Source organism: Oryx dammah, unplaced genomic scaffold (assembly GCF_014754425.2).
Source record: "Oryx dammah isolate SB20612 unplaced genomic scaffold, SCBI_Odam_1.1 HiC_scaffold_29, whole genome shotgun sequence".
Lineage (NCBI taxonomy): Eukaryota > Metazoa > Chordata > Mammalia > Artiodactyla > Bovidae > Oryx > Oryx dammah.
In genome coordinates this window covers 8,124,844-8,152,545 of record NW_024070213.1, presented here as the reverse complement: position 1 = coordinate 8,152,545, position 27,702 = coordinate 8,124,844, and the positions used below count along the sequence as shown (strand labels likewise).

Here is a 27,702-nt window from a genome sequence, read left to right as displayed (position 1 = left end):
ACAAGAAAAAATAAATAAATAAAAACTTATTCTTCCCAGTGCAATAAATCAAGAGACAACAGCCAAGCTCTAAAAAATAAAGTGTGAGTGAAAGTAAACTATAGACTGTTTGCTCTGCCAAGGCCACTAGTAGGAGCACAGAACCGGGGCGAGAGCTGCGGGGTGGGAGAGAAGGCAACTGCAGAAGCAGCAGTCCGGCATAATGGACAGACCTTCTTGAGGTCCTTGAGAGAAGCTCCAGAACACGAATACTGTGTACATTTCCAGCCACTATATAATTTATGATAACTAGAGCTGCTAAAGCTAAGTAGTCAAACTGGTGGCGGTGGGGCAAAGAAATGGAGTCACACGTGAAGCAAATCATTATTTAGGATTAAAATATGTATCAAGGTGGAAGGCTGGGAAAACCAAAGTGAAGGATGTTTAATCAACTTCTCAGGGAAAGAGGATCAGGCTGATCACAGAGAAGGCAAACTCATCTGAGGGGTTGGGAGGGCTCCTGGACCTCTGGTCACCTGCAGACAGAGAGAAGAATGAAACAAAACCAGAACTGTGCCCTCAGACCTGATCTACAGATCACAGAAATTCAGAGTTAGGAAAGGCCTAATGCTTACAAGAAAATGCTACTGATAAAAACACTGTTACATTTGTACAGCGCTTCACTTCTCAAAATGCTTTCATTCATTTAGTCCTTAAATAAAAATGACTATGACAGGTGTGCTGTGCGACAGGAACTGAGGACAGAGAAATAAGACGCCACCCCTACATTCAAGGAGCTTACTGCTGAGATCTGCTAGGAACAATGACATAAGAAAATTAACCTTTCAGTGTGTTAGTCACTCAGTCGTGTCCGCCTCTTTGTGACCCCATGGACTGTAGCCCACCAGGCTCCTCTGTCCATGGGATTTTCCAAGCAAGAATACTGGGGTGGCTTGCCCTTCCCTTCTCCAAGGCATCTTCCCAAGTCAGGGGTTGAAACCAGGTCTCCTGCCTTTCAGGTGGTCTGTCCCAAGCAGAGGGAGAGCACAAGAGGAGGAGCACTAACTCCATCTGGAGTCAAAGACAGCATGCATCTCAGAAGAGGGAACCCTGGAGTTGGGACTTAAAAGTAGAAGTCAGTAGGCTGACAAATGGAGAGAGGAATGGTCGAGGCAGAGGGAAGACTGTATGCAAAGGAACAGAAAATTAGAAGAGCACAGAATGTTCTGGAAACTAAAAGCAGTTCATCATTGCTGGAGACTGTGAAGTTAGAAGTGACGGAGATGACCAGATCAGAGGCCAAACAAACAATATAATAGCTTGAGTATCAAAGCCTGAATTTTACCCTATAAGAAACTGAAGCATTCTGAGGAGGATAAAATGATTAGAACTGATTGTCAGAAAAAGTATATTGGCAGCTGTATGAGGCCAAATTAGAGAAGAGCCAGATTTCAGGCAGAGAGACCAAAAAGAAGGTTCCCTGAAACTATACTGAGAAACCATGACAGTCGGATCTAGGGCAGTGAGACAAGATATGAGAAGTCAAAATAAAGGTAGAACCTGCAGAGCTCAGAGTCCAAACAGATGCGAGAAACCTCGGCAAACAGGAACTGAGAATGACTCCCCATTTCCTGGTGAGACCAATGCTCCCAAGGTAGGGAATGAGGGGTCGTCACAGGGACAGGGAACAGCAACTTTAAATCTGGCAAGCCTGAAGTGTATGTGGCCACCTAGGTGTCCAGTGGGAAGACGCAGCAGATTAAATGAAGCTCAGGAAATACGGTGGGGCTAGAGATACAGGTGTGGACATTCTGAAGAAGCAGAAGCTGAAGCCATGAGTTGGGATGACGTTGCTAGAGAGAACGTGGAAACTGAGAAGAAAATGGGTCAAGGATTATCCCTGGGAAAACCTGACATTTAAGGGACAGGAGGAAGAAGAGAAGACTGAAAAGAGATTGAATAGAGGACAGAGAAGTAGGAGGCAAGTTAAAGAGAGAATGGCGTCTATAGTTTAGCTGCCCAGATCCGAATACCTTTCCTATTTGGGGTAAGTCCCTAGATAGGGGAAGGCAGCCCTCTCTTCCTACTACAGAAGCTGCAGAGGAACACAGAGTCCCTGTCTCTGCCCCCTGGCATCTGGCTCACAGATACAGCCCACATCCAGCCAATCAGATCCTCCCATTTAGGGTACTGAAAAGCTGGGGAAAATGACACAAAGATGGAAAATCCACTCAGAAATTACCCACGGCACTGCGACAAGTATCTCCTGGTGACACTGCCAAAGGCTGCAGGCGCTCACTGGAGACCAAGCCAGCAGCAGTGCCAGTCAGAGTTCTCAGCACACAAGTTCTGGGACTTGGTCTTCGCTATGTCTCACCTCGCCCACTTTCTGACCTTTGATAACCAGCCTCCTTATTAAGTTCCTCCCTGGTGGCTCAGATGGTGAAGAATCTGCCTGCAGTGTGGGAGACCCAGGTTTGATGCCTGGGTCAGGAAGATCCTTTGGAGAAAGGAATGGCAACCCACGCCAGTATTCATGCCTGAGAAATCCCATGAACAGAAGATTCGGTGGGCTACAGTCCAATCTTTGTGGTCACAAAGATTCAGACACGATTGAGCGACTAACACTTTCACTTTCACGTCTCATTTAAGGCTGTGCACTATCCAATAATAACTATCCAGTTCAGTTCAGTTCAGTCGCTCAGTCGTGTCCGACTCTTTGCAACCCCATGGACTGCAGCATGCCAGGCTTCCCTGTCCATCGCTAACTCCTGGAGCTTGCTCAAACTCATGTCCATCAAGTCGGTGATGCCATCCAACCATCTCATCCTCTGTCGTCCCCTTCTCCTCCTGCCTTCGATCTTTCCCAGCATCAGGGTCTTTTCAAATGAGTCAGTTCTTCACATCAGGTGGCCAAAGTCCTGGAGTTTTAGCTTCACCTTCCAATGAATATTCAGGACTGAATTCCTTTAGGGTGGACTGGTTGGATCTCTCTGCAGTCCAAGGGACTCTTCAAAAGTCTTCTCCAATACCACAGTTCAAAAGCATCAATTCTTCAGTGCTCAGCTTTCTCTATAGTCCAACTCTCACATCCATACATGACTACTGGAAAAATCATAGCTTTGACTAGATGGACCTTCTCTGCTCTTTAATACGCTGTCTAGGTTTGTCATAGCTTTTCTTCCAAGGAGCAAGTGTCTTTTAATTTCACGGCTGCAGTCACCATCTGCAGTGATTTTGGAGCTCCCCCAAAATAAAGTCTCTCACTGTTTCCATTGTTTCCCCATCTATTTGCCATGAAGTGATAGGACCGGATGCCATGATCTTAGTTTTCTGAATGTTGAGCTTTAGGCCAACTTTTTCACTCTCCTCTTTCACTTTCATCAAGAGGCTCTTCAGTTCCTCTTCACTTTCTGCCATAAGGGTGGTATCACCTGCATATCTGAGGTTATTGATATTTCTTCTGGCACTCTTGATTCCAGCTTGTGCTTCATCCAGACCAGCATTTCTCATGATGTACTCTGCATACAAGTTAAATAAGCAGGGTGACAATATACAGCCTTGACATACTCCTTTCCCAATTTGGAACCACTCTTTTGTTCCATGTCCGGTTTCAACTGTTGCTTCTTGACCTGCATACAGATTTCTCAAGAGGCAGGTTTGGTATTCCCATCTCTTTAAGAATTTTCCACAGTCTGTTTTGATCCACACAGTCAAAGGCTTTGGCATAGTCAATAAAGCAGGAGGAGATGCTTGGGGCTGGTGAACTGGAACTCTCTTGCTTTTTTGATGATCCAACAGATGTAACTATCCAAGACTCCTCCAAAAACCTGGTTTTATGCTTAGCTTAACCGAGACTACACAAAAGAACCCTGAGCAGTACAGAGTAAGAAGAGAGCACTGAATAGGGTCAAAGGGTGAAGAAAGGTCAATTAAGGGGGAACCTAAAATGGGGCCCCTGCACAGGGTGTGGAGCAGGTCAATGGCGATCTTGGTGCCACGTTTCACGTGTGCGATCTCATTCCACCCTTATGATACCTTCTGGAGAAAATTATGCAAGTACTGCATCTTTACTTTATGGTGCAAATATTGAGACTAAAGGAGATTAAGAGTATTGCTTAAGATCATACAGTTCTTTCAACTATCCACAGCTGCTCTCAAGAAAGTTACTTTATAGATGCTCATTAAAGGAGGTGTTAAATGTCTACACTAATTCTTACACAGAATGTCAACTGACACAGATGATAATCACATACGGTTCCCAATCCAGGACTTCTAGCTTCTTCGATTTCGGTAATATAATATATGAAGATCCCAACCAAAGCATTAGGATCCTTGTAGACAGCCACCCAGAACCATTTCTCAAGGGATGCAAGGCTCCTTGTCATCACTCCTCCATGGCTCATGCAGGCTGCCTTGGCCACTACGTGAGGTCTATATCATCAGCTACGAGGACTCCTCAAGTGGAAGAAGGGACCTTCTATCCCTGACCATGAGAACTACTGTGGGAATGAGAGGCTGAGAGCTTTCAGAAGAAGATGGTTATTTCTCAACTTCATTCCTTTGGGATATGTCACAGCCAGGAAGGGAGAAATTGGAAATAGCAGCTTTCACAAGCTGCCAAATCCATGTTCTAGTCCCAGGGGATAATTAGCCAATGAGGTTTTGCAGAGCTGATGTAATGTTGGCAGAAGCTAATGCTTTATGACTGAACATGTAGCTTCTTGATATGTAGCTACAGGGCTAAAAGGGATGACACTCTGGAAAGCAAAGAACGCATAACACCACCACTTAGCAATCTGCATCTTAAAAGTAATTTGTAAACTTTAATCTGTCTTTATTAAGAATAGTTTACAAGAGCATTTGTTAAACTATAAATTTTCTAAGTCTTATTTTATGTAACCCCTTTACTAGGAAAAGAAATTTCCAAACACCTCCAAAGAAAACAGAAGATTTAGAAAGCCTAAAGTAACAAAAGAAAGAAATTAGAAGAAAGGAAAGTTTTTCAAGGAAAGAAGTCTTTTGTGGTACTTTAGTCCCACTACAAACACACCAAGTTTAAAGCTGTCTAATGTCCTTATGAATTTTTGAAACTGAGTCCACTGAGACGAGCTTTCAGCAGTACCTTGTATCTCACAAAACTTGTCAACCTTCACCTTCAAAAGCACTCTGAGAAGCAGGAGGTAATAAACCAATGGGTAAGAAGCAGAAGTAGTCAAACACTGGACTCTTGGTTTGAGCCTGAGCTTTTAAATTTCAAAATGAATCCTTGCCACTTACTAAAAATTGTTAAGTCCTTTGACTTAAAAATACCATTATGATTTCACAAGGCCTGAGATAAAACTAAGTATACTAAAAAGAAAAAAAATTAAATCCTCTAATCAATTAGCCAAAACATAATGCTCCCAAATATGTACTAGCTCCTCACTTGAAGCAAGAGATAACTTCTGGTCCAATCTGAGGCGGAAGTGTATCTAGTGATAAGAGATACAAATACTCTGTACTTTATATATCTTGACAATTTCACAAAAGCTGAAAATGACTTTTCTCAAAGTGAATGATGGAGAGGGAAGGACGGTACAAAAATCCTTGACCCTCTACATCTTATAAAGGAACTGGAGAGTCATCCTTAGCAGGTTACTAAGGATGTGCTTGCTCTTCGAGAAATATTTGGGTTAGAGACCCTAATACCAAATATTCCAAGAGTGGCTTTCATCTTCCCAATGTCTCCAATATTTCATGTTAACTTCATTCACGCATTAATGTACATTTACACAGCAGCTACTACCCAGCAAACTAGGTAGATGCTAGATATAAAACAAAACAAAATTAACAATAACAGGTAAAATAAAATTAAAATTAAGATAAAATTAAAAGTAACAGGTAAGGCCTTCACAGAGTTGATGAAGTACTGAGGGAACCACACATTAATCAAACAGTCACATAAGTAAACATATACTCTCCAAGTATAAATCAGGAAGAGAGGACGACGAAGAATGGAAATCACCAGAGGGGAGGGGCATCTCTGAAACACCGAGGAAGGAGAGGTAAGGATGGAACCTAGAAAGCAAAAAAAGGAAACGAGCAGGAGGTGTCACGGGAGCAGCAGACGGGGAAGAAAAAATGAGCCACACACACTGAGAGACTTGCCTACAATTGCATGAGTACAAATACGGACTTCAGAACTAGGCATCTAAGCTCTTCTGCTAAACTATTTAAGCTAGCGTATGACCCTATGCAGGGGGCCACATGGTTTTCTAGATTCTCAGACACTTTTCACGTACCGCCTAGGAAATTCAAAGAGTACATCAAAAAATACACTTTTTCCTTCAAATTTATCAAGACTTTCTAAAAACATTCGTACTAACCACCTTAGTTGAGAGTCAATATAATAAATTTAGTCAAACTGAGTCAGCTGACTAAAAGCCAAGCTGCAAGGGGATCTTTAGCATAAAACTAATGGAAGATTATTTGCAAACATCTCATGGACTGACTTAGCAGATATAAAACCCAGCTGTCAAGACATTCTGAAAGCTCTGTACTACAGAGTTCAGAAGAAAAGGGGGAAAGAGGCAAGGGACCTTTTTTCTTACCAGAGTTAGCAAGGACCTTCACATGGAAAATGTTTCCACTCTAAAGATATACAGGTTTAAATTTATTTCCTACTCACAGAAACCATTTGCTACATCGGAAAAAATTTCTAATGCACGTTTATGGCAAGACATTCAAGAGGTTTTGCTTAGTTTCAAACATATGACGCTGGTTTTGGCCATGGGTGAAGAGTCTGAAATCCTGCTACACTGCAATTCAAAATAGCATCCTTTCTAATCCTCGTGAACAGGTACAAGAATCACTGTTAAAAAGAGGGAAGCTTCAAGGCAAAGGCTAGGGCTTGTATGAAGGTTTAAATGTAGGGGGAAAAGGTGATCCTGATGTAGAGAGGAGATTTAGGACAAGAGCATTTAATTCAGATATTCAAAAAGAGGAAAAGGTCAGAAACGTGTTTAACAATTATGTCACACTGTGCTTAGGGTGGGGGAGTGGAGGATAAAGAGGGAGGGAAGACAGTAAAAAAGACAGGTAGGCTGTGTAATAGAAGAACAGGACAAGGAACCAAGACAAGCCGGAGAGCCTGTCAAGAGGTAACATAGAACACTGTGGCATAAAAGTTCACATGGAAACAATATAATGTGGTGGTAAAGAGCACGGGTTCTGAAGCCAGGCCAGCTGCGTGCAATAGTAGCTATACCACTTACCAGGTGTGTGGACAGATTCCTTATCTACTTTAACCCTCAATTTCGTCATCTGTAAAGTGGGATAATAAGAGATCCCATTTCATATAGTTGTTGCAAGAGTTATTTAACACACGTAAGGAGCGTGGAACACCGTCTGGCACATGGGAAATCCCACGTAAGTGTTAGGTACGATTATTTTAAATATATTTCTATATTTTTGCTGGAGTTTTTTACAAAATCTATTTAGAATCCCATACTCTATAAATGTGTTTCTTATATTCAGTGGTTTCTTGTATTTTCCTGTGTCGTCTCTAGTAGTTCCGTTTTTTTTCCTTTCTTCTATCAAGCCACCTATTAAGGATGTTTGCAAAAATGTAAAACAATGACATTATCTTACTAATTTTTCTTTTAGAAAATACAGCTATTTTTCTTAAAACATATTATTTATGTTAACATTAATGGGTTTCTTACTGAAGTATAGCTGATTCACAATATGGTGTTAGTTTCAGGTCTACAAGCAAAGCGATTCAGTTTTACATATACATTTTCAGATTATTTTCCATTACAGGTTATTATAAGATACTGAATATAATTTCTAATCTCTACTAGTTTTTAATGATTTGCTTTTAAAATATAAGGCTGTCTTGCCTATGCTAAAGGGGAAAAGTAATTTAAAAATCCCTTCACCTGTGGAGAATTTTAAATGGGGAAATACTCTAGCACTGGGTTTAGGCATGGTCAGGCCCAAGAAGAGAGTGAGAGTGAGGGAAGAAAACCTCAGGGAGAAAGCTCAGGAACCACGTACAGGGATGCTTTTGCTAACTTAGAGACTGTCTTCCACAACCGTTCTCACACCTTGGAGGTTTCTGTGGAATAAGGCACACTTGCTGATAAGAGATCAACAAGACAGAGGTGATGGGGGTGGGAGCGAAGTTCACACTTGGGGTTTTGCTGTGTTTCACCTGTTTTAAGCGCTACCTAGCAGTGCTGCCTCCTTTTCTCCTTTTGGCTTACTTCCTCCAAGAGTAATTTTAACTCCAACCTCCTGGTGCCCAAATTAGCCCAGGGCAGTCCAGAGTATATGAAGGTGAAAGGCAACCAACCTGATTTGTTATAGCCAATGAAACATTTTCCTGTTGTACATAAAAGGAAAAATGCAACAATAGCCAATACAATGTTCCATAAACTTAAAAAAAATTTTTTTTTTAGAATAATCACACCCACTCGTAGGTGTTGAAAAGCAGAGCAACAGAATCATGCAAGTTCAAAACCACAAAAGCACGGTCTAAATGAAAATGATCCATCTAATTTCACTGTGTAAACTGACTAGATGGAAAAGGGAGATAAACGTTAGCAACAGAAGTCAGAGTCCCCAAGTTAATTATTTTTTTTTTTTTAACAACTGTTCAGTTCAGTTGCTCAGTCGTGTCCGACTCTTTGCAACCCCATGAATTACAGCACACCAGGCCTCCCTGTCCGTCACCAACTCCCGGAGTTCACCCAAACTCTTGTCCATGGAGTCAGTGATGCCATCCAGCCATCTCATCCCCTGTTGTCCCCTTCTCCTCCTGCCCCCAATCCCTCCCAGCATTAGAGTCTTTTCCAATGAGTCAACTCTTCACATGAGGTGGCCAAAGTATTGGAGTTTCAGCTTTAGCATCAGTCCTTCCAAAGAAATCCCAGGGCTGATCTCCTTCAGAATGGACTGGTTGGATCTCCTTGCAGTCCAAGGGACCCTCAAGAGTCTTCTCCAACACCCAGTACAAAAGCATCAATTCTTCAGTGCTTAGCTTTCTTCACAGTCCAACTTTCACATCCATACATGAAAAGAAGAGAAGCAAAAAGCAAAGGAGAAAAGATATAAGCATCTGAATGCAGAGTTCCAAAGAATAGCAAGGAGAGATAAGAAAGCCTTCTTTAGCAATCAATGAAAAGAAACAGAGGAAAACAACAGAATGGGAAAGACTAGAGATCTCTTCAAGAAAATTAGATATACCAAGGGAACATTTCATGCAAAGATGGGCTCAATAAATGACAGAAATGGTATGGACCTAACAGAAGCAGAAGATATTAAGAAGAGCTGGCAAGAATACACAGAAGAACTGTACAAAAAACATCTTCACGACCAAGATAATCACGATGGTGTGATCACTCACCTAGAGGCAGACATCCTGGAATGTGAAGTCAAGTGGGCCTTAGAAAGCATCACTACGAACAAAGCTATTGGAGGTGATGGAATTCCAGTGGAGCTATTTCAAATCCTAAAAGATGATGCTGTGAAAGTGCTGCACTCAATATGCCAGCACATTTGGAAAACTCAGCAGTGGCCACAGGACTGGAAAAGGTCAGTTTTCATTCCAGTCCCAAAGAAAGGCAATGCCAAAGAATGCTCAAACTACCACACAATTGCACTCATCTCCCACGCTAGTAAACTAATGCTCAAAATTCTCCAAGCCAGGCTTCAGCAATACGTGAACCGTGAACTTCCAGATGTTCAAGTTGGTTTTAGAAAAGGCAGAGGAACCATGTTAGCCTGTATTAAAAAAGTTTTAATGTAAATATGATTTTAAGCTTAAAACAGAGATAATGTTACAAGTTTCTGAAATCAGTTTTATTGAAGTTTAATCTAAATACAATAGGCTTCCGAATTTTAAGCATGCAAGTTCAATGCCTTTTGACAAATGTATACACCTGCATAACCACATGACAATCAAGAAATCTGACATCTCCCCTTGCCGTGCCCCCCAAAGTTCTCCTATGTTCTTTTGTAGTTATCTTCTCTTTCTGGTCCCAGGCAACAACTGATAAGCTATCTGTCAATCTAGTTGCTGTTCAGTCACCCAAGTCCTGTCCAACTCTTTTTTCCTTAGTTTCAAACACAGGACACTGGTTTCAGCCATGGGTGTAAAGTCTAAAATCTTGCTACAGTGCAATTCAAAATAGCATCCTTTCTAATCCTTGTAAACAAGTACAAGAATCACTATTAAAAAGAGGGAAGCTTCTAGGCAAAAGTTAGGGCTTGTATGAAGGATAAAATGTGGGGGAAAGTTCATCCTAATATCAGTTCAGTTCAGTCGCTCAGTCGTGCCCAACTCTTTGTGACCCCATGGACTGCAGCACGCCAGGCTTCCCTGTCCATCACTAATTCCCAGAGCTTGCTCAAACTCATGTCCATCCAGCTGATGATACCATCCAACCACCTCATTCTCTGTGGTCCCCTTCTCCTGCCTCCAGTCTTTCTCAGCATCCGGGCCTTTTCCAATGAGTCAGTTCTTCACTTCAGGTGGCCAAAGTATTGAAGTTTCAGCTTAAGCAACAGTCCTTCCAATGAATATTCAGGACTGATTTCCTTTAGGACTGACTGGTTTGATGTTACAGTCCAAGGGACTCTCAAGAGTCTTTTCAAAAGCATCAATTCTTCAAAGCTTAGCTTTCTTTCTAGTCCAACTCTCATATCCACACATGACCACTGGAAAAACCATAGCTTTGACTATGACATCCCAATATAGAAAGGAAATTTAGGACAAAAGCATTTAATTCAGATATTCTAAAATAGGAAAAGGTCAAAAATGTGTTTAACAATTACGTCACTCTAGAGAAATCTGCAATTTGTTCTCAGACTTATTTTTTAATTGTGATATAATTCACATACTATTCAATTCACTCAAAGAGTAAAATTCAGCAGTTTTTTATGTATTCCTATAGTTGTACAACCATCACCACTAGCTAGTTCCAGAATATTTTCATTGCCCCTAAGAAATCCACATCTATTACCAGTCATTCCTCATCACTGTCCCATCCCCCACTACCAAGCCCTGGCAACAACTAATCTATCTCTGGATTTGCCTATTCTGGACATTTCACATAAATGGAATTATATAATATGTGGCCTCTGTGCCTGTCTTCTTTCACTTGGAATGTTTTCAAGGTTCATCCATTAGTATTTCATTCCTTTTCATTGGAAGGATATACTACATTTTGTTCATCCATTCATTAAGTGACAGATGTTTGAGTTGTTTCCACTTGGGACTTTTTTCTTTTTTTTTGTAACTTTTTATTTTGTATTGGGTACAGCCGATTCACAATGTTGTGATAGTTTCAGGTGAACAGTGAAGGGACTCAATCATACATACACATGCATCCACTCTCCTCCAAACTCTCCTCCTTAGCCCTTTGGCCTAAGGTTGCTATGGATGCTTATGGATGAGTTTTTGTGTGGAGCAATGTTCTCAATTTTCTCAGGTATATACCCAGGAGGAGAATTTCTAGGTTATATGGTAATTCTGTTCAATTTAAAAAGATGCCAAACTGAGTTTTCTTCAACTTTTTTTTAAAGATGATTATACATTCCTACCCATTTGTAAGAAACAATTTAGAGATCAGTTTATCCTTCACCCAGTTCCCCCCGATGTTAACAGCTTGCAAAACTATACTGCAACATTACAACCAGGATACTGACACTGCTAGAGTCAAGACACAGAAAATCCCATCACTGTAAGGGCCCTCCATGGTGACTTTCGATGGCCACAGTGACCTTCCTCCCAGCATCACCCCTGCTTCCCTGGTGGTTCAGTATGTAAAGAATCTGCCTGCAATGCAGGAGACACAGGTTCAGTCTCTGGGTGGGGAAGATTCCCTGGAGAAGGAAGTGGCAACCTACTCCAGTATCCATGCCTAAAAAATTCCAGGGACGGAGGAGTCTGGCAGGCTATAAAGTCCATGGGGTCACAAGAAATGGACAAAACTTAGCTACTAAACCACACCAGCATCACCCCATCTAAGCTCCTGATAGCCATCAATCTGTTCTCTATAATTCTGCCATTTCAAGAAGGTTATACAAATGGATTCACATATGTAACCTTTTGGGATTAGGTTTTTCACTTTCCATGATTCTCTGGAAAGTTGTTCAGGGTATTTTATGTATCAACAGTTTACTTCTTAAAAAAACAAAAAGACTGTTTTTCTCTTTCACCTGTTCACCTCCAAAACAAAGTCAATAAAAATAAAGTATCTGTTGGAACAACACCCCTCAACTTTAATATGCACCTGAGGATCTTGTGAAAATAAAAACTCTGAATACCCGTCTGAGGTGGAGCCTGAGACTGTATTCCTAACAAGTTCCCAGATGATACAGATGATGCTGGTTCTTAGAACACACTTTGAGTAGCGAGGTGTTAGAAGTGCTAGCAAGGTTGCAGCATCTGTTTGGATAGCCTAATTAATGTTCACACCATAAATTTTCAATACTCTACACAGCCAAATATTTTATCTATTAGTCTTATGGCACTGATTTGAGGAATATAATCTAAATGTTTCTCCTAAGAAAATCAAGGTCAATTTAATTAACACTCAATTCTTCAGCATAAGTACTTCAGTTCCTATCTACAAAGCAAAGATGAGGCAATATGAGTTTGAGCTTTTGGACAAGGAGTAGACGGATTGTTAAAGAGGATCCTCACACCTACCCTAAAGTCAAAGAAAATATATTACAGAAATGTACTTTCAAATGGTTAAAACATTTTATATCACCACCATTATTTTATGGCTAAGAGAACTCAGTTTTCTTACCCATCGAAAACAAACAGAAAAAAATTAGTGTTTTTTGTAGGTCATCAAAACTTCAGAAAGGTTCAGTGAATTGTGAGTAAGTTCGTATGCAAAGAATCTACAGCTCTGGCAAGAATAACAAACACTGAAGATAAATTTCAATAAATCTTACAAAGCAGAAACAAAGGCAAAAGATATAAAAGCAATTTATACAAACCAGACTGGTCAGACGGAACAGCCTAGTGGGATGGAGTGCCTCTTTGACATTCATCGTTTGGTAGGTAGAGTGCTTTGAAGGCAGAGGTCCCGAATCAGCAAGTCAAGCTCCTGATCCAAGACACTATACATCCAGCCATCTTCTGCCTCCCTCAACTACCTATGTGCACATGCTATTTAATATGAGTCTTATTTTAATACACAACAGAAATATATGCTTAAGATATAGGAAAACAAAGAAGAAAGAAATCCCACTTAACCAGGGACAGCTATTAATATTCTGAGGTATATCATCCCTATAGCCATATAAATGGCAAACATTTTCTCACATCTTTAAAAAAACCTATGAGTGTATTAGTACCGATTATGTGACTGTATCGTAAGTTATTTACCCAATACTCTACTGCTAAAGTGTAGGTTGCTTCTGTTTTTGTGTTTTCTATTATAAAGAATACTGCTATGAGCATCCTTATATATAAATCTTACATATCTTTACATATCTTTTAAAATATGTTTAGAACAAATTTCCTGAAGTACTTCAAGGTTAAAGAAGGTTTGTTTTTTTTTTTTAATTTATGAGTTGTCAAATATCAAGTGAGTTGTGACAAGCTGTCAGAATATCCAGGAAGAAATAAAAAACTACCTGCATCTAATAGTATTCAAAATCCCAACAACAGAAAAACAACTGCAATAACATCAAAAAAAAATATAGCATTTATTATATACCAAGAATTGTTAGAAGTATTTTACACACGTTAAATCATTTAATACTTACAACAACTTCCTGGGGTTGGTACTAATACTATTAGCATTTAAAAAAAAAAAAAAAAAACAGATGCAGCAACAGGCACAGAGAGGTTAAGCAATTTGCCCAAGGTCACAAAGCTACCAGAGCTTAAAATAAGAGACAACTTGGATTTCAAAGTCTATGCTCTTAAAAACTAGACTATTCTCAACCTTTTTGACATCAGGACTCTTTTCTTACAGTTACTGACAATTTTGAGGAGCTTTTGTGTATATGAGTTACATCTATTACTACTTATGAGTTAAAACTGAAAACATTTAAAATATTTATTCTTTAAAAATAGCAATAAATCCACTACGTTAACATATTTTTATGAAAAATACACTTTCCAAAATAAAAAATAATAGTAAAATGTATCATTTTATCATTTATTTTTGCAAATCTCTTTAACATACAACAAAGACAGCTGAATGCTCATCCCTGATACTGCATTCAAGTTGTTGGGATATCATCATACCACCATGTACGTCTGGAAAACCACACAGCACACGCACGAGACACCAAGAGTGAAAAAGGCAAATAACATGTAAGTATAAACAGATAAGGGCTCCCCCAGCGGCTCAGCGGTAAAGAATCCACCTGAAGTGCAGGAATCCAGAAGACTCAGGTTCGATCCCTGGGTCAGGAAGACTCCCTGGAGGAGGGCATGGCAACCCACTCCAGTATTCTTGCCTGGGAAATTTCATGGACAGAGGAGCCTGGCGGACTACGGTCAATGGGGTCACAAAGAGTTGGATGTGACTGAAGTGACTGGGCGCTCACACATAAATATGTAAGAGCTTCCAGCTCACATCCACTGAAGAGGTCTCAGGTGTGCCCAGAGGTCCCAAGACCACATTCTGAAAACCACCGCACTAGCTACTGCAGTGCATGCTACACAGGATACTTGAAAGACATGTTTTCAGGAACATACTTGCCTAAAACATATTCCAGATTTTTTGGTAAATCATTTATTCAAGAATTATTGAGTGCGTACTATGCAATGGGTACCTTTATAGGTACTGGAAACACAGCCTCTACTTTGAGGTATTTGTTTTCTAGTAGGGAAAGACAGCAGTATCCAACAAACGAATAAACAAATCACATTAGTCAGGCCTCCATATCCACAGGCTCCGCATCCACAGATTCAACTGCACACAGAACAAAAATATTCGGGGAAAAAAAAATTCAGAAAGTCCCCAAAACCAAAACGTTAATTTGCGGCGCAGGCAACTCTTTATATAACATTAACCTTGCATTAGGTATTCTAAGTAATCTAGACATGATTCAAAATGTGTATAGGTTACATGCAAATACCCTACCATTTTATATAAGGGACTTGCACATCCATGAATTTTAGTACTGGGGGTGGGGGTGGGCTGGAACCAATCCCCACCAAGGGATGACCGTATTCTATCAGATGGCAAGCAGTATGAAGACAAATAAAAGCAGAATTTTTATAAACAGGGTAGTCAGGGAAGGCCTAACTAAGAAAGCGACATGGAGAAAAGTTATGAAAGAGGTGAGGGAGCAGACCATGAGGCTACCCAGCCGAGAGTGTTGTGAGCAGAAAGAATAGCCAGCAGGCAAGCCCTGAAACAGGAGCACTGCCCAAGGTCTGCAGGGACAAGTGAGGCTGGCACGGCTGGGCCAGCAGCGGCAAGGGAAGAGGAGGCAGAGAGCAGCCTGAGAGGAACAGGGCTGGGGCCTTGAAGGCACTGTAAGGACGGGGGCTGCGTCTGTGACTGAGAACCCAGGGCAGGTTCTCAGAGAGCAGGGACACAATCTGACTTTCATTTCACATGGAACATATAAACGAGCAGTGTTTCAAGTAAAACACCTAAATTTAAACATATTTTCCATCTCTTACTGTGTGCCCTGAAGCCTCTCTGAGCCTCAGTGCTCTACTCTACAAACGAGAAGATACAGATACCCCTTAGTTGTCGAGATGATCAAATAAGATATTATATATATAAACACTTTAAAATTATGACACACTATAAAAATTTCACTGTTGAGTTTATTTTCACTATGTAACTGCAACAGACACCTCTTTTCAAGGCCCTCTGTACTCACCAGACTGCTGCCGCCACCCCACTTACGTGCCTGCCCTGAGATTAAGTGTGCCCCAACCCCTAACAACATGAGCTCAGCCTGACACTGCCCTTTGGCTTGGTGAGAGCAAGGCAGAGAATGTTGTTTTTTGTTGTTGATGGCAGAGCGGGAGGTTTTTAATTTTTCCCCCCTTGTTAGTATAAAGAAAATCCTTTCAAAAATAATGCATGTGGTAATCATAAAAGTGAAGTTCCAAAAAAAACAAGACTGTAGGAGACTCATCTTTATTTAATTTGGCACGGCTGTAATAAAGCTAAAACTGTGGTTCATGGTCTTGACAGCCTGCCTCATCCAAAAGGAAACAAAAGGGAAGAGAAAAGATAGAGACACACAGATGAATTCAAATTCCTTTGATCTAGGCCTCAACTCTAAGGGGACCTCGGATAAATTAACAAGCCAGAGAACGGCCAGTGAGATGTTGTCCAGAACACGGATGACAGCATCGGTCTGTCTGCCTACCTGTCTTCTGATATCACCATCAAGGTATGAGATCATCAGCCAGGCCAGAGAAGGCAAGGCAAGAGGGAGGTCCACCAGGGTAAGACAGAGCCTGTAGCATCTGCCTCCACTTCCCAGGGGCAAGAGGTGGACACCCAGGCACTGGATTTTATCTCCACCTCTTAAAATGTGAGTTAATCTGAGTAGTGATGGAAACCCACGATGGAAAAACCCAAAGAAAACCAAGACCTCTGGGGAAAATTATAAACAATCTCATACATTAAAGGTCTCTGATGGTTTCTCTGTATGTTTTAGAAAGAGCACTGACATGGGAGTAGGTAAATGAATTCTCCTTCTGTGTAAGCCACTAGTTCATCATGTGACTACAGGAAATAAATTAACCTCAACCAGCCAATTACCTCATCTTAGTTCAGTTCAGTTGCTCAGTCGTGTCTGACTCTTTGCGACCCCATGGACTGCAGCACATCAGGCCTCCTTGTTCATCACCAACCTACAGAGTTTACTCAAACTCAGGTCCATTAAGTCAGTGATGCCATCCAACCATCTCATCCTCTGTCTTCCCCTTCTCCTCCCGCCTTCAATCTTTCCCAGCATCAGGGTCTTTTCAAATGAGTCAGTTCTTCGCATCAAATGGCTAAAGTATTGGAGTATTCCTCATCTTCAGCAGAGGACAAAAAAAATACCTAACGTTTCCTTCAAGCTCTAAAATTACTTGAATATAAACAAATCTATCTATCTATATATGTATGTGTATTTATATATATATTTAAAAGCCTGAACTAATATTTAGAGTATTAGTAGAGTCAAAAGGTAATTATTGCTGAAGGTTCTGGAGTTTTTTACTCCAGAGTGATGTGAATCCAAACAGATGGTTCCTTTAAGCACTAACGTATCAACAAAAAGGGCACAAGTTGTCTGCCCATCGATTTCCTTTACCTTTATTTTTATGAATTACTACCCCTCTCGCTCTAACCCATACTATTATAAAATATACAGGTTAGAGACAAACTGTAATGATCAGAGAACTAGAAGTTAAATAAATATACAGGAATTAAGTGTACAGAAATCAAGGAAAGAGAGAGTAAACGGACTGAGGAAACATTTTCATATGGTAGCATGTATGCTTCCCTCGTACAGTGACTCATACAGTAAAGAATCCGCCTGCAGTGCAGGAGACCTGGGTTCCATCCCTGGGTTGGGAAGATCCCCTGGAGGAGGGCATGGCAACCCATTCCAGGATTCTTGCCTGGAGAATCCCCATGGACAGAGGAGCCTGGCAGGCTTCAGTCCATGGGGTTTCGAAGAGTCAGACAGAAGAGTCAGACACAACCGAGCAACTAAAGCACACGTATACGGTACACACACACACGTTTTTCAGCTGAGTTCAGTTCAGTCGCTCAGTCGTGTCCGACTCTGCGACCCCGTGAATCACAGCACACCAGGCCTCCCTGTCCATCACCAACTCCCGGAGTTCACTCAGACTCACATCCATCGAGTCAGTGATGCCATCCAGCCATCTCATCCTCTGTTGTCCCCTTCTCCTCCTGCCCCCAATCCCTCCCAACATCAAGAGTCTTTTCCAATGAGTCAACTCTTCACATGAGGTGGCCAAAGTACTGGAGTTTCAGCTTCAGCATCAGTCCTTCCAGTAAACACCCAGGACTGATCTCCTTTAGGATGGACTGGTTGGATCTCCTTGCAGTCCAAGGGACTCTCAAGAGTCTTCTCCAATACCACAGTTCAAAAGCATCAAGTCTTTGGCGCTCAGCTTTCCTCACAGTCCAACTCTCACATCCATACATGACCACTGGAAAAACCATAGCCTTGACTAGACAGACCTTTGTTGCCAAAGTAATGTCTCTGCTTTTGAATATGCTATCTAAGTTGGTCATAACTTTCCTTCCAAGGAGCAAGCGTCTTTTAATTTCATCGCTGCAGTCACCATCTGCAGTGATTTTGGAGCCCAAAAAAAGTCTGACACTATTTCCACTGTTTCCCCATCTATTTCCCATGAAGTGATGGGACCGAATGCCATGACCTTCGTTTTCTGAATGTTGAGCTTTAGGCCAACTTTTTCACTCTCCTCTTTCACTTTCATCAAGAGGCTTTTTAGTTCCTCTTCACTTTCTGCCATGAGGGTGGTGTCATCTGCATATCTGAGGCTATTGATATTTCTCCTGGCAATCTTGATTCCAGCTTGTGCTTCTTCCAAGCCCAGCGTTTCTCATGATGTACTCTGCATATAAGTTAAATAAGCAGGGTGACAATATACAGCCTTGATGTACTCCTTTTCCTATTTGGAACCAGTCTGTTGTTCCATGTCCAGTTCTAACTGTTGTTTCCCGACCTGCATACAAATTTCTCAAGAGGCAGGTCAGGTGGTCTGGTATTCCCATCTCTTTCAGAATTTTCCACAGTTTATTGTGATCCACACAGTCAAAGGCTTTGCCATAGTTAAGAAAGCAGAAATAGATGTTTTTCTGGAACTCTCTTGCTTTTTCCATGATCCAGCGGATGTTGGCAATTTGATCTTGGTTCCTCTGCCTTTTCTAAAACCAGCTTGGACATCTGGAAGTTCATGGTTCCTGTATTCCTGAAGCCTGGCTTGGAGAATTTTGAGCATTAGTTTACTAGCGTGGGAGATGAGTGCAATTGTGTGGTAGTTTGAGCATTCTTTGGCATTGCCTTTCTTTGGGACTGGAATGAAGACTGACCTTTTCCAGTCCTGTGGCCACTGCTGAGTTTTCCAAATTTGCTGGCATATTGAGTGCAGCACTTTCACAGCATCATCTTTCAAAAATTTTTGAAGGTACGTAAAGTTAAAAGCAAACGAACAAAAGTTTCCTAAGGGACAGATCGAAGCAGGTACTTAGAGGCCTTCCGTGTGTACTGTGCTGCATTTCTCAGGCTGGATACTGTGTCCATGGGTCTGTGTGTTCTATATGCCCTTGTAATACGTACTCTGTGTATTCCTTCAGAATTACAGGGTATCCCAAAAGGAGAAGGGGGCGGCAGAGGATGAGATGGTTAGATAGCATCGCTGACTCAATGGATATGAATCTGAGCAAACTCCAGGAGATAGCGGAGGACAGAGGAACCCGACGTGCTACAGTCCATGGGGTTGCAAAGAGTCAGACACGACTTAGCAACTGAACAACATAATCATAATGAACTTAAATGAGGACTCCGCTGTTTTGTGGAGCAAAAAGTCTCTGCCGTCCCAGTCTCCCAGCTTCCATCCCTTTTCCCTGAGGCACTCACTATTCACTCACTATACCAGCTCCTTACAGTCCTTCCAGAGACAGCTCATGTGCAGACAGACAGATCCTTCCAGAGACATCCTGTACAGAGACAAGAAGGGGAGGCGAGTGTAGGGTGTGGATGGAGTGTGTTGTCTGTGTGCACGTGAGTGGGTGGGGATGTGCAGATATGCCCACAAGAGAGATGGAAAAAACAGACTGGCTCCCTAACTGGGCCTCATCACGATCAGGTGTATGTCATGTTATCACACGTACCCAAGAAACCGCTTCAGTCCTCTTCTCTATACAGACACTCATCCCCTGTTGCAACTAGTAAAGAGACCGTGTCGGCTGTATGCAGGGACAGGGCCTGCCTGATCAAAGCCTCACACAGTAGCTTGTCAAGAGCCAAGCCCCAGCACTCCTTGGTTCTAAAAACACACCAGAGTCAATGCTGTACCCCAATATCCCTTAGTCTTAGCTCCAGAAATCCCAAATGTCCGTCTCAGATCATTGGCTTTCTCATCACGCTGACCTAGACAGGGTTCCACAGCGGTGACAGGTGCTTTAATCCCCTACGTGTGTCTCGATGAGAACACCTGGGTTTAGCAGCACCATCACAGGCTGACAGACATGGCACAATGCACACCCTGAAATGCGAAAAGCACTTCGGTTTCGAGAGCTGTGCTTTCACGTGCTGTGGGCAAGGGCTGGCTAAGATACCAGATGGCAGTTAGAGGCTTCATGTCTTAATATGACAACAGATCTTAAAATACTTTGATAAAATCTTGATTTAAAAGGCTTACACCTACTTATTACGGGAGGTATGTCAAACCAGATTTCTTCATTTAAAATTTAAAAAATACATGTCAGGAGCCAACACACAGATGAATAGACTGTATTGCTTTTGAGACGCTAATAATCTAATTAGGCAGACAGGAAAATGATAATCAGTCTACACTGTAAAGGCAGTGCTGCAGAAACAGAGAAGGAAGGGCTGATTCTATTGACAGAGGAGTCACAAAAACGCTGCAGCTAGACTGCATCTCAAAGAGTTAGGAGACCACCAGCAGTGAGGAGGATGAGAGTCCATACTTAAGTATGCCTCACCCAAATCTCCAAGCTCCAAACACCAAATGAAAGCTGATATAAATACACAGTGTACCCTGGAACTTGGCTATAACATTCAGTATCTTAAAGTTTAACTTAGGGTAAAAATCTTATATCGTGAATCTTGTCCAAATTGCTTTCATTACCTTAAGCATTTCATTAAACAGTAGTTTCACCTATAAAGCCTATATTCATGGCGATCCAAATACTTTATGCCTGGGAAACTCACTCACGGCTCACACAGATAGTCTAAATTTTGTCTTTACTTTTTTAGAAAAAAAAAAAAAGACAGGCTTTTTTTTTCATTAAAACTTCATAAGAGATGCTTTTTCATTTCCTATCATAGATATGCCTGTCATTTACTATTACAATCCAATATAATGGCTAGACCATCAGAAGAAAACAGCAACAACTCCACAAAGCAACACAGTGCTAAGGTTTTTGAACATTTAGGAACCACAAGTACTAGAGATATCAGTTTGCTATTAGTTCTTTCTATACCCAGTTTCTCTACTTTTATGAACATACACAAAAGAAAGAGGTTCGCATACATGCTAGTCTCTGCAGACCTTTCATTCTACCTGTATCCAACACCCTTGTCAATTTCACCCACACTTGCCTAACATACTACTATCCTTTGAAAGTTTTATGAAGTAGCTGGTCCAACAGATGGGTGGCTAGCCCTACCCAACATATGTCATTAGAAAAATGGCTCTTGGGCAAGACAGGAAAATACTAAGTAAGCCCCTTTCCCTACTCGGCAAGAACAGCGAGACCCCAGCTCAGAGGAAAGCAAACAATCTTTTACCCTTTATTAAGAAGTTACTGGACTGAGATGATCTGTAGCTAACAAGAAGAATAAAGAAGGGGGAGAGAGTCCAAAAGCTAGCCTGTACTCCCTAAAATAAAATGTGCCCCTGCCCAAGTAGAGCAGAGAACGAAGATACAGAGCAGTGGTAAGAAAATCTGAGTCACTTTAACTGGGAACTGTTTCATCAAAGACAGATGGGAAAGGTTCAGATAAGCACACAATCCTGTTTAGAACACAAAGCTCGACAGATCTGTGGGAGGAAAAGGAAAGGGACTTGGAATGCACAGCGCAGATGAGCAGAAAGACTCCACTGACACATGATTCAGTCAAGGCCACCCGTAAAACCAGAGAGGACAGGACGGTAGCGGCGTCTTTCCTTTTTGTCCATACTCTGTCCTAAAGCGTAACCTGACAGCATCTGATTCGGTCTTCAGACGGATATCTGTGTCTGGCAGCATAACACCTAAGTGCTCCCCGAGGAGAGCAGTGAGACCAGTTCTGCCAGAGACAGTATCTGCCAGCACCAAGGAGTCTCATTTTCCTTTGAGTAAAGGCCAGTTGATGGGAAGAGGCCCCCAAATGCCACTTGTATGAATCTTTCAAGACAGTCTTTGAAACAGGAAAACACTACAGGCTGCATTTTAGTAGAAGTCTAAAAATAACCAAAGAACATTCTCTATTTTTAGTTATCTTACAAATTTAAGGACACTGAAAGTAAAAGAAATTATTAAAAACAAACTGGAATTTTTTTTTTAATGTTTTTAAAGACACTTTTGAATTGGGAAAACTGTTTTCAAGAGAAAGAACCTCAAAAACCCTGCATTCCTTCTGCTGACTGCCTCCTTGCTCCAACTTCCTTCATCTTCAAAACTTAAAAGATTCCCAACCCTACATGTTAACAAGAGCATCCCCCAAAGGACCAAAAGATGATACAGATAGAAGGTTTACCACAGAAGAGAAATTATAGCTAAGGAAAAATGTTAAGACAAGCTTTCACAGAGTCATTTAAAAAAGAGTATAGATTAGTGATTAAACCCAGTACTGTTCAAAACAGCAAAAACAATTTAATTATATTAAAAGCAGCACCACTACAATAACAAAATACCTAATTAAAGAAGACAAGCAGCTTTCCCTTCCATGTCTCCTCACTGAGCAGTCTTAAGATTGATAAGCATCTAATCCAAAGCTATGTCTGAATATCTAGAATTTGCAATCAAGAGAAAATTATTATGTTTCACAATAAAAATCTGAAAATGCAGTACATTTACTGGACAATTTATATTTACCCTCCCTCTGCCTTCCTCCTCATCTCCATCCAACCCTAGCGCCAATGTGCCCAGTGTTTTTTAAGAAACCTAAGGCAAAAAGGATTTGCAGGAAATATGGGAATTACCGGACTGTACAGCCATCATTAACATCTCAGGTTCCAGTAGCGTCATGACAGATTCTTCTCAGAAACAACAGCCCACAGATGTCATGAGGGGAAAAAAAAAAAAAACTCAAAGTCACAGAAGAGGTTGTCTTCAGAGGCTACCGAAGCTTTCATAAATTCAGTCTCACACCTTATGTTCAAATCAGACTGTGAGAACTCACTCCTCTTCTGAGTGCAGTTACCAATTCATCCACCCTTCACGCAAGTCAAGATGGCACAGAGCTGATTTACTGCCGACAGGAAACCAAAAAGCACTCAAGTTAAGACACATGAAGTGTGGTTAGAGCTGTAAGAAGCTCCTCCCCTTGCTGTCCGGCTCTGGGGGAGGGAAGAGAGGTACAGAAAGAGACCTTCAGAAAACAGACCAACTGCTTTTTTGTCTTCCTCTCCTTTCAAGAAGAGAAGATGAGGTTTTGTTGAAAACCTTAGTGTAAGGGACTCTGCTGCTAATGCAGTTTAGGACATAATCGGAACAACTCAATCTTATGAAAGACACAGCCCGATTACTGACCCATGAGCGGGAGAATGGATGGGGATGAGATACATATAAACACATACACACAAATAAATATGTACTGTGAGCTATTTTCTGAAAAAGCGTTCCAATGGCTTTCTCATCTGTGATATTTATAGATAACAGGCTAAGGAAGTTGAGTATTTAACTACAGAAGCACAAATATTTCTCCACCCCCTCTCCAATTAAAATATCTGTTTCAAAAAGTCATCTAATACATTCCAGAGCTATAATCTGTCTTTTCAATCTGCCAACCCCCTAAAAGAGCTCCTTACTTGCGCCTGTGTAAGACATGGGCTGTGTGAACAGACAGCTTACTGATGTTATTTGACTCTTCTAACATGCTTTACGATCTGACTGGATGTTTGAAACCCATACGAAGACAGTTACAGAAATAAGAATTTCCCTTTCCTCATAAAGAAATGTCAAGTCATTTTCCACTAGCACAGAGCAAGATCTGAATAAATACGAATGTGGACATTTTAACCTTTTATCACAAAAATGAAAAAAACTAAAATCCTGTCAAATTATAGCAATTTTCATTTATCCAAAATTAAAAACATTCATTCCCTTCACAGCACATTTTACTGATAGTCTTAATAAGGATAGTAAGATGTCTTTTAGCTTATCTGATTGACTTTAAAATAGCTGAAAACTAGAAATCCATTTTTGGTATGGTTAACCAGAAGGCCTCCGTTTTTCTGGTTAAGTGACAGCCTGTATCTTAAAAGCCTACTGGGGGAACCAAGCCCAGCAAATGCCTTAATGCTCACATAGTCACACAAATGATAAATGAAAGTGCTGAGAGGCCTTAAAAGAGAAAACAGTCTCAGGATGACTGAGGGCAATACTCTGTTACTAGAAGAGAGTGAGCAATGCAGATTTGGGGTGGGGGAGTCTGTGGAGGAGAAAAAAGACTTCCTTTCTTTCCCACTCCAAGAACATCATGTTTAAAAGAAAAGCCAGGAAAGCTCTATATAGAGCTGTGGGAATGACTCAACAGGCAACGGAGCGGCAGCCGCGCTCTGGGAAGAGAAGCATTCTCATTGGCCCCTTCTCTCCACCAAGCTCTCAAACTGTCTTATGAAAAATGGGTAAATTCTCTGGTCAGAGGTTACCAACAAAAGGAAAAGAATCCCGAACAGCTTGAGTCATCCCTGTGTCCCTACGTGCGCTGGACAATTTGCTACGTGAGGGTTTTTCAAACGAGACACGTTCTCACAGTTCTGTACTTACAGGAAAATAAATACAAACTTTTAAGATTCCAGCAGAGAAGATGGTAGGAGGGGCACAGGGTCATTTCCCTCCTGCCAAAACTTTTCTCAGCGTGCAACAACTGTCCATATTCCAGCCCCACAGAGATACAGTGCTGACGGTCATGTGCTGGTACCAACATAAACCATCACAGCAACTCCACAGTCATTTATTTCATCTGCACTTTGGGATAAAAGGAGCTAAACAAAAAGTTTTTAAAATAGAAATCCAGAAAATTAATCTTAAAAAAAAAAAAAAGAAACCAGTAAGCAACATCTTTGCCTACCACTAGGATTTTGCATTCACCCTGAAGAGTAACAGCACAACTTGAGACTCACTGGGAAAACTGCATTTAAAACAGGCGTCACAATTCCTAAACTCTGAACCCAGCTTCTGATCCACTAATTTTGGGGCAATTTAGCAAACTTTCATAGAAAGGGAGCTAGAGTAAACTTGGAAAAGGTCTCTGCACAAGTGAACATGATTTTCAAGTTGATGACACCAAGGGAATGAAGGGTAATGATCTTAATTCCCAATAAAATAAAAGCTCTTCCGCTTTTAATCATAACGCTCTAGCTAATTAGCACAAATTTCATATGGTCTACAGTCTCTATTACTCCACTCTGAAGGGACTTAATAACTGCAGGATAGTAAATGTAGTTTACTCATAAAGCTGCCCCACCCACCACCAGCTCCCCCAAAGGCCTTTAATGTTCATAATCAAAAGGAACTAGACAAGCTCTTATCCTACTTGACTTTCCTCCTGGATCTGTCACGGTTTCCATACTCTTCCTGAAACTTCCTATTTCCTTGACTGCCTTTAAAATTCCTCTCTCTCGGACTTTTCCTCTCAGAATTCTAACTGGCTCCTCTCTCTCTACCCCTCTCAGGGGCACCCCTTCCTTTCCTTTTGTACACATTCTCCCGGGGCAACCTCAGCCTTTCTTAAGGTTTACCACCACCTACATACTGATCTGTATCTTGCTTTGTCTTTACCTGTAAGCTACCAACCATGCACTGCCACCTGGCTTGGCTGTCCTAAACTCAGTATGTACAAAAGCAAGCTGGCAATACCACGGCTCCGCTCCAGCTCCGCAAGATATGTTGCTCCCATGTGCCATAACTCAGGGAACAGTGCTCAGGCTCTAAACCATCAGCTTGGACCCCTCCCTCCAGCCCCAAACATTCAACTTTAACTAACTATCTTTTAACTCATTCCTCAAATGCACCTTTTTATCTTATAACTTACTCCATATTTTTGGTTCCACCTCTACAACCAGTGCTTTGTTTTAGGTCCCTAATAGTTCTTGCCTGGAGCACAGTAACAGCTTTCTAAAAACATTACAAAATAGTGAGAACAAACACAAAGCAAGAAAGAAAGGAAAATAAGCAGCTTATGTACCTCATCAGTTAGCTTCAAAATGTTATCAATACATGCTTGCTCCCCCTAGCACCCAGCCAATTCTGGATCACTCTGGAACCCTCAGGCTTCCCAGGGGGCTCAGTGGTAAAGAACCCGCCTGCCAATGCAGGAGGCCCGGGTTTGATCCCTGGGTCAGGAAGATCCCCTGGAGGAGGAAATGGCAACCCACTCCAGTGTTCTTGCCTGGAGAATCCCACGGACAGAGGAGCCTGACGGGCTACAGTCCGTGGGGATGTAGAGTCAGACACGACTGAAGTGACTTAGCACAGCACATGCACTCTAGGCATCATCTAATTTCATCTTTATTCTAAACCTTGAAGAGAAGAACTATTTCCTTAAATAATTACACTACCATTACCACACCTAAATTCTTAAAAATTGTTCAATATTATCCAACTATCCAGTAGATGTTCAAATGTTCACTCCTGTCTCATAAATTCTTTAGAGATGATTTATTCAAATCAGAGTCCAACAGGGCAACATACTGCATTTCATTAATATGTCTCTTAAATCTCTTTTTTTTTTTTTTTTTGCCACATCACCCGGTCTGTGGGATTTTAGTTCCTTGACACAAGATCAAACTTGGGTCCCAGGCATTCCGAGTCCTAACCACTAGACTGCCAGGGAATTCCCTCTGGAAGCTCTTTTAATCTACAGATTACTACTTCCTCTTTTTCTGTACTTTATTTGTTGAAAATGACCAGATAGCTTCCCCAAGTCTGGGCTTTGCTAACTGTATCCCAAAGACATCATTTAACACGCTGTTCAATCCCTTTACAGCCAGTGAATTAGGAGTTAGGTACCGAGTCATGATCCAACTCAGATTCGAGTTTCTCACCTGAATATTTCACAAGTGGCAGTGTGCACTTCAGCAATAGCTTCTTAACTGTACTCCTTCTCCCCAGCCTTGCCTCAATTAAAAAACATCCTTGCTACCAACTGACTCTTATTCATCCTTCAAAACTCAGTTTAACTGCTGCCTTCTCCAGAAACCCTCTGGATCACACCCTCCACAGATGTGCTAAATACCTCTCACTGATGCTCCCTAAGAACCTGTGCCCAACTCTATTACTGCTACTTACCATGTGGTTTAATGTCTCTGTGTGCACAGAGCTCACACAGCACCTAAGGTGGGACAGCATTCATAAATGTATGCCAAATGGAATGACAAGCCCTATTTATCTCAGCAAATTCTAACAGCATGGGAGAAGTTCATAACAGAATAATCCCTACCTACCCAGAAAAGGCAGGCGGTCTGCTCCAATTTTCATTAGAACACATGCTCACGTGCCATTAACTAGAAACCTTACATGAGGAAGACTGAAATTACTGAGGCACAGATCAACATAAAAAAGGACATCCACAATAAAAACCTCAGGACTGTTAGCTGCGAACAGCAATGCAAACGCTCAAACTGGAGGCCATGAGAAGGAGAAACAGGAGAAGTAGAGAGCCTGGCTCACCCAGCAGACCAAGCGATCCTTTAGGCACTGACAGCGAGCAGATTCACTAACAACTGGCAGCAGTTTCTACGAGGGAATGGAGTACACAGGTATACACAAAATTAAGAATGCCTTTCTGTGA

At 41.4% G+C, this 27,702-nt stretch overlaps 1 protein-coding gene across 3 annotated transcripts in view; it reads right to left on the bottom strand.

The window, feature by feature from the left end:
• Positions 1–27,702, bottom strand: part of MRTFA (myocardin related transcription factor A) — a 203,289-nt gene that overhangs the window by 83,527 nt on the left and 92,060 nt on the right. Inside the window, exon 1 of one of the 3 annotated variants that reach the window (XM_040233242.1) lies at positions 22,889–26,249. The exons of the other annotated variants lie outside the window; for them this stretch is intronic. Within the exon in view, the coding sequence (XP_040089176.1) occupies positions 22,889–22,934 (46 nt within the window). The 5' untranslated portion in view covers positions 22,935–26,249. Of the gene's footprint in view, positions 1–22,888; positions 26,250–27,702 lie in introns of those variants that run through there. 3 annotated transcript variants of the gene reach the window in all.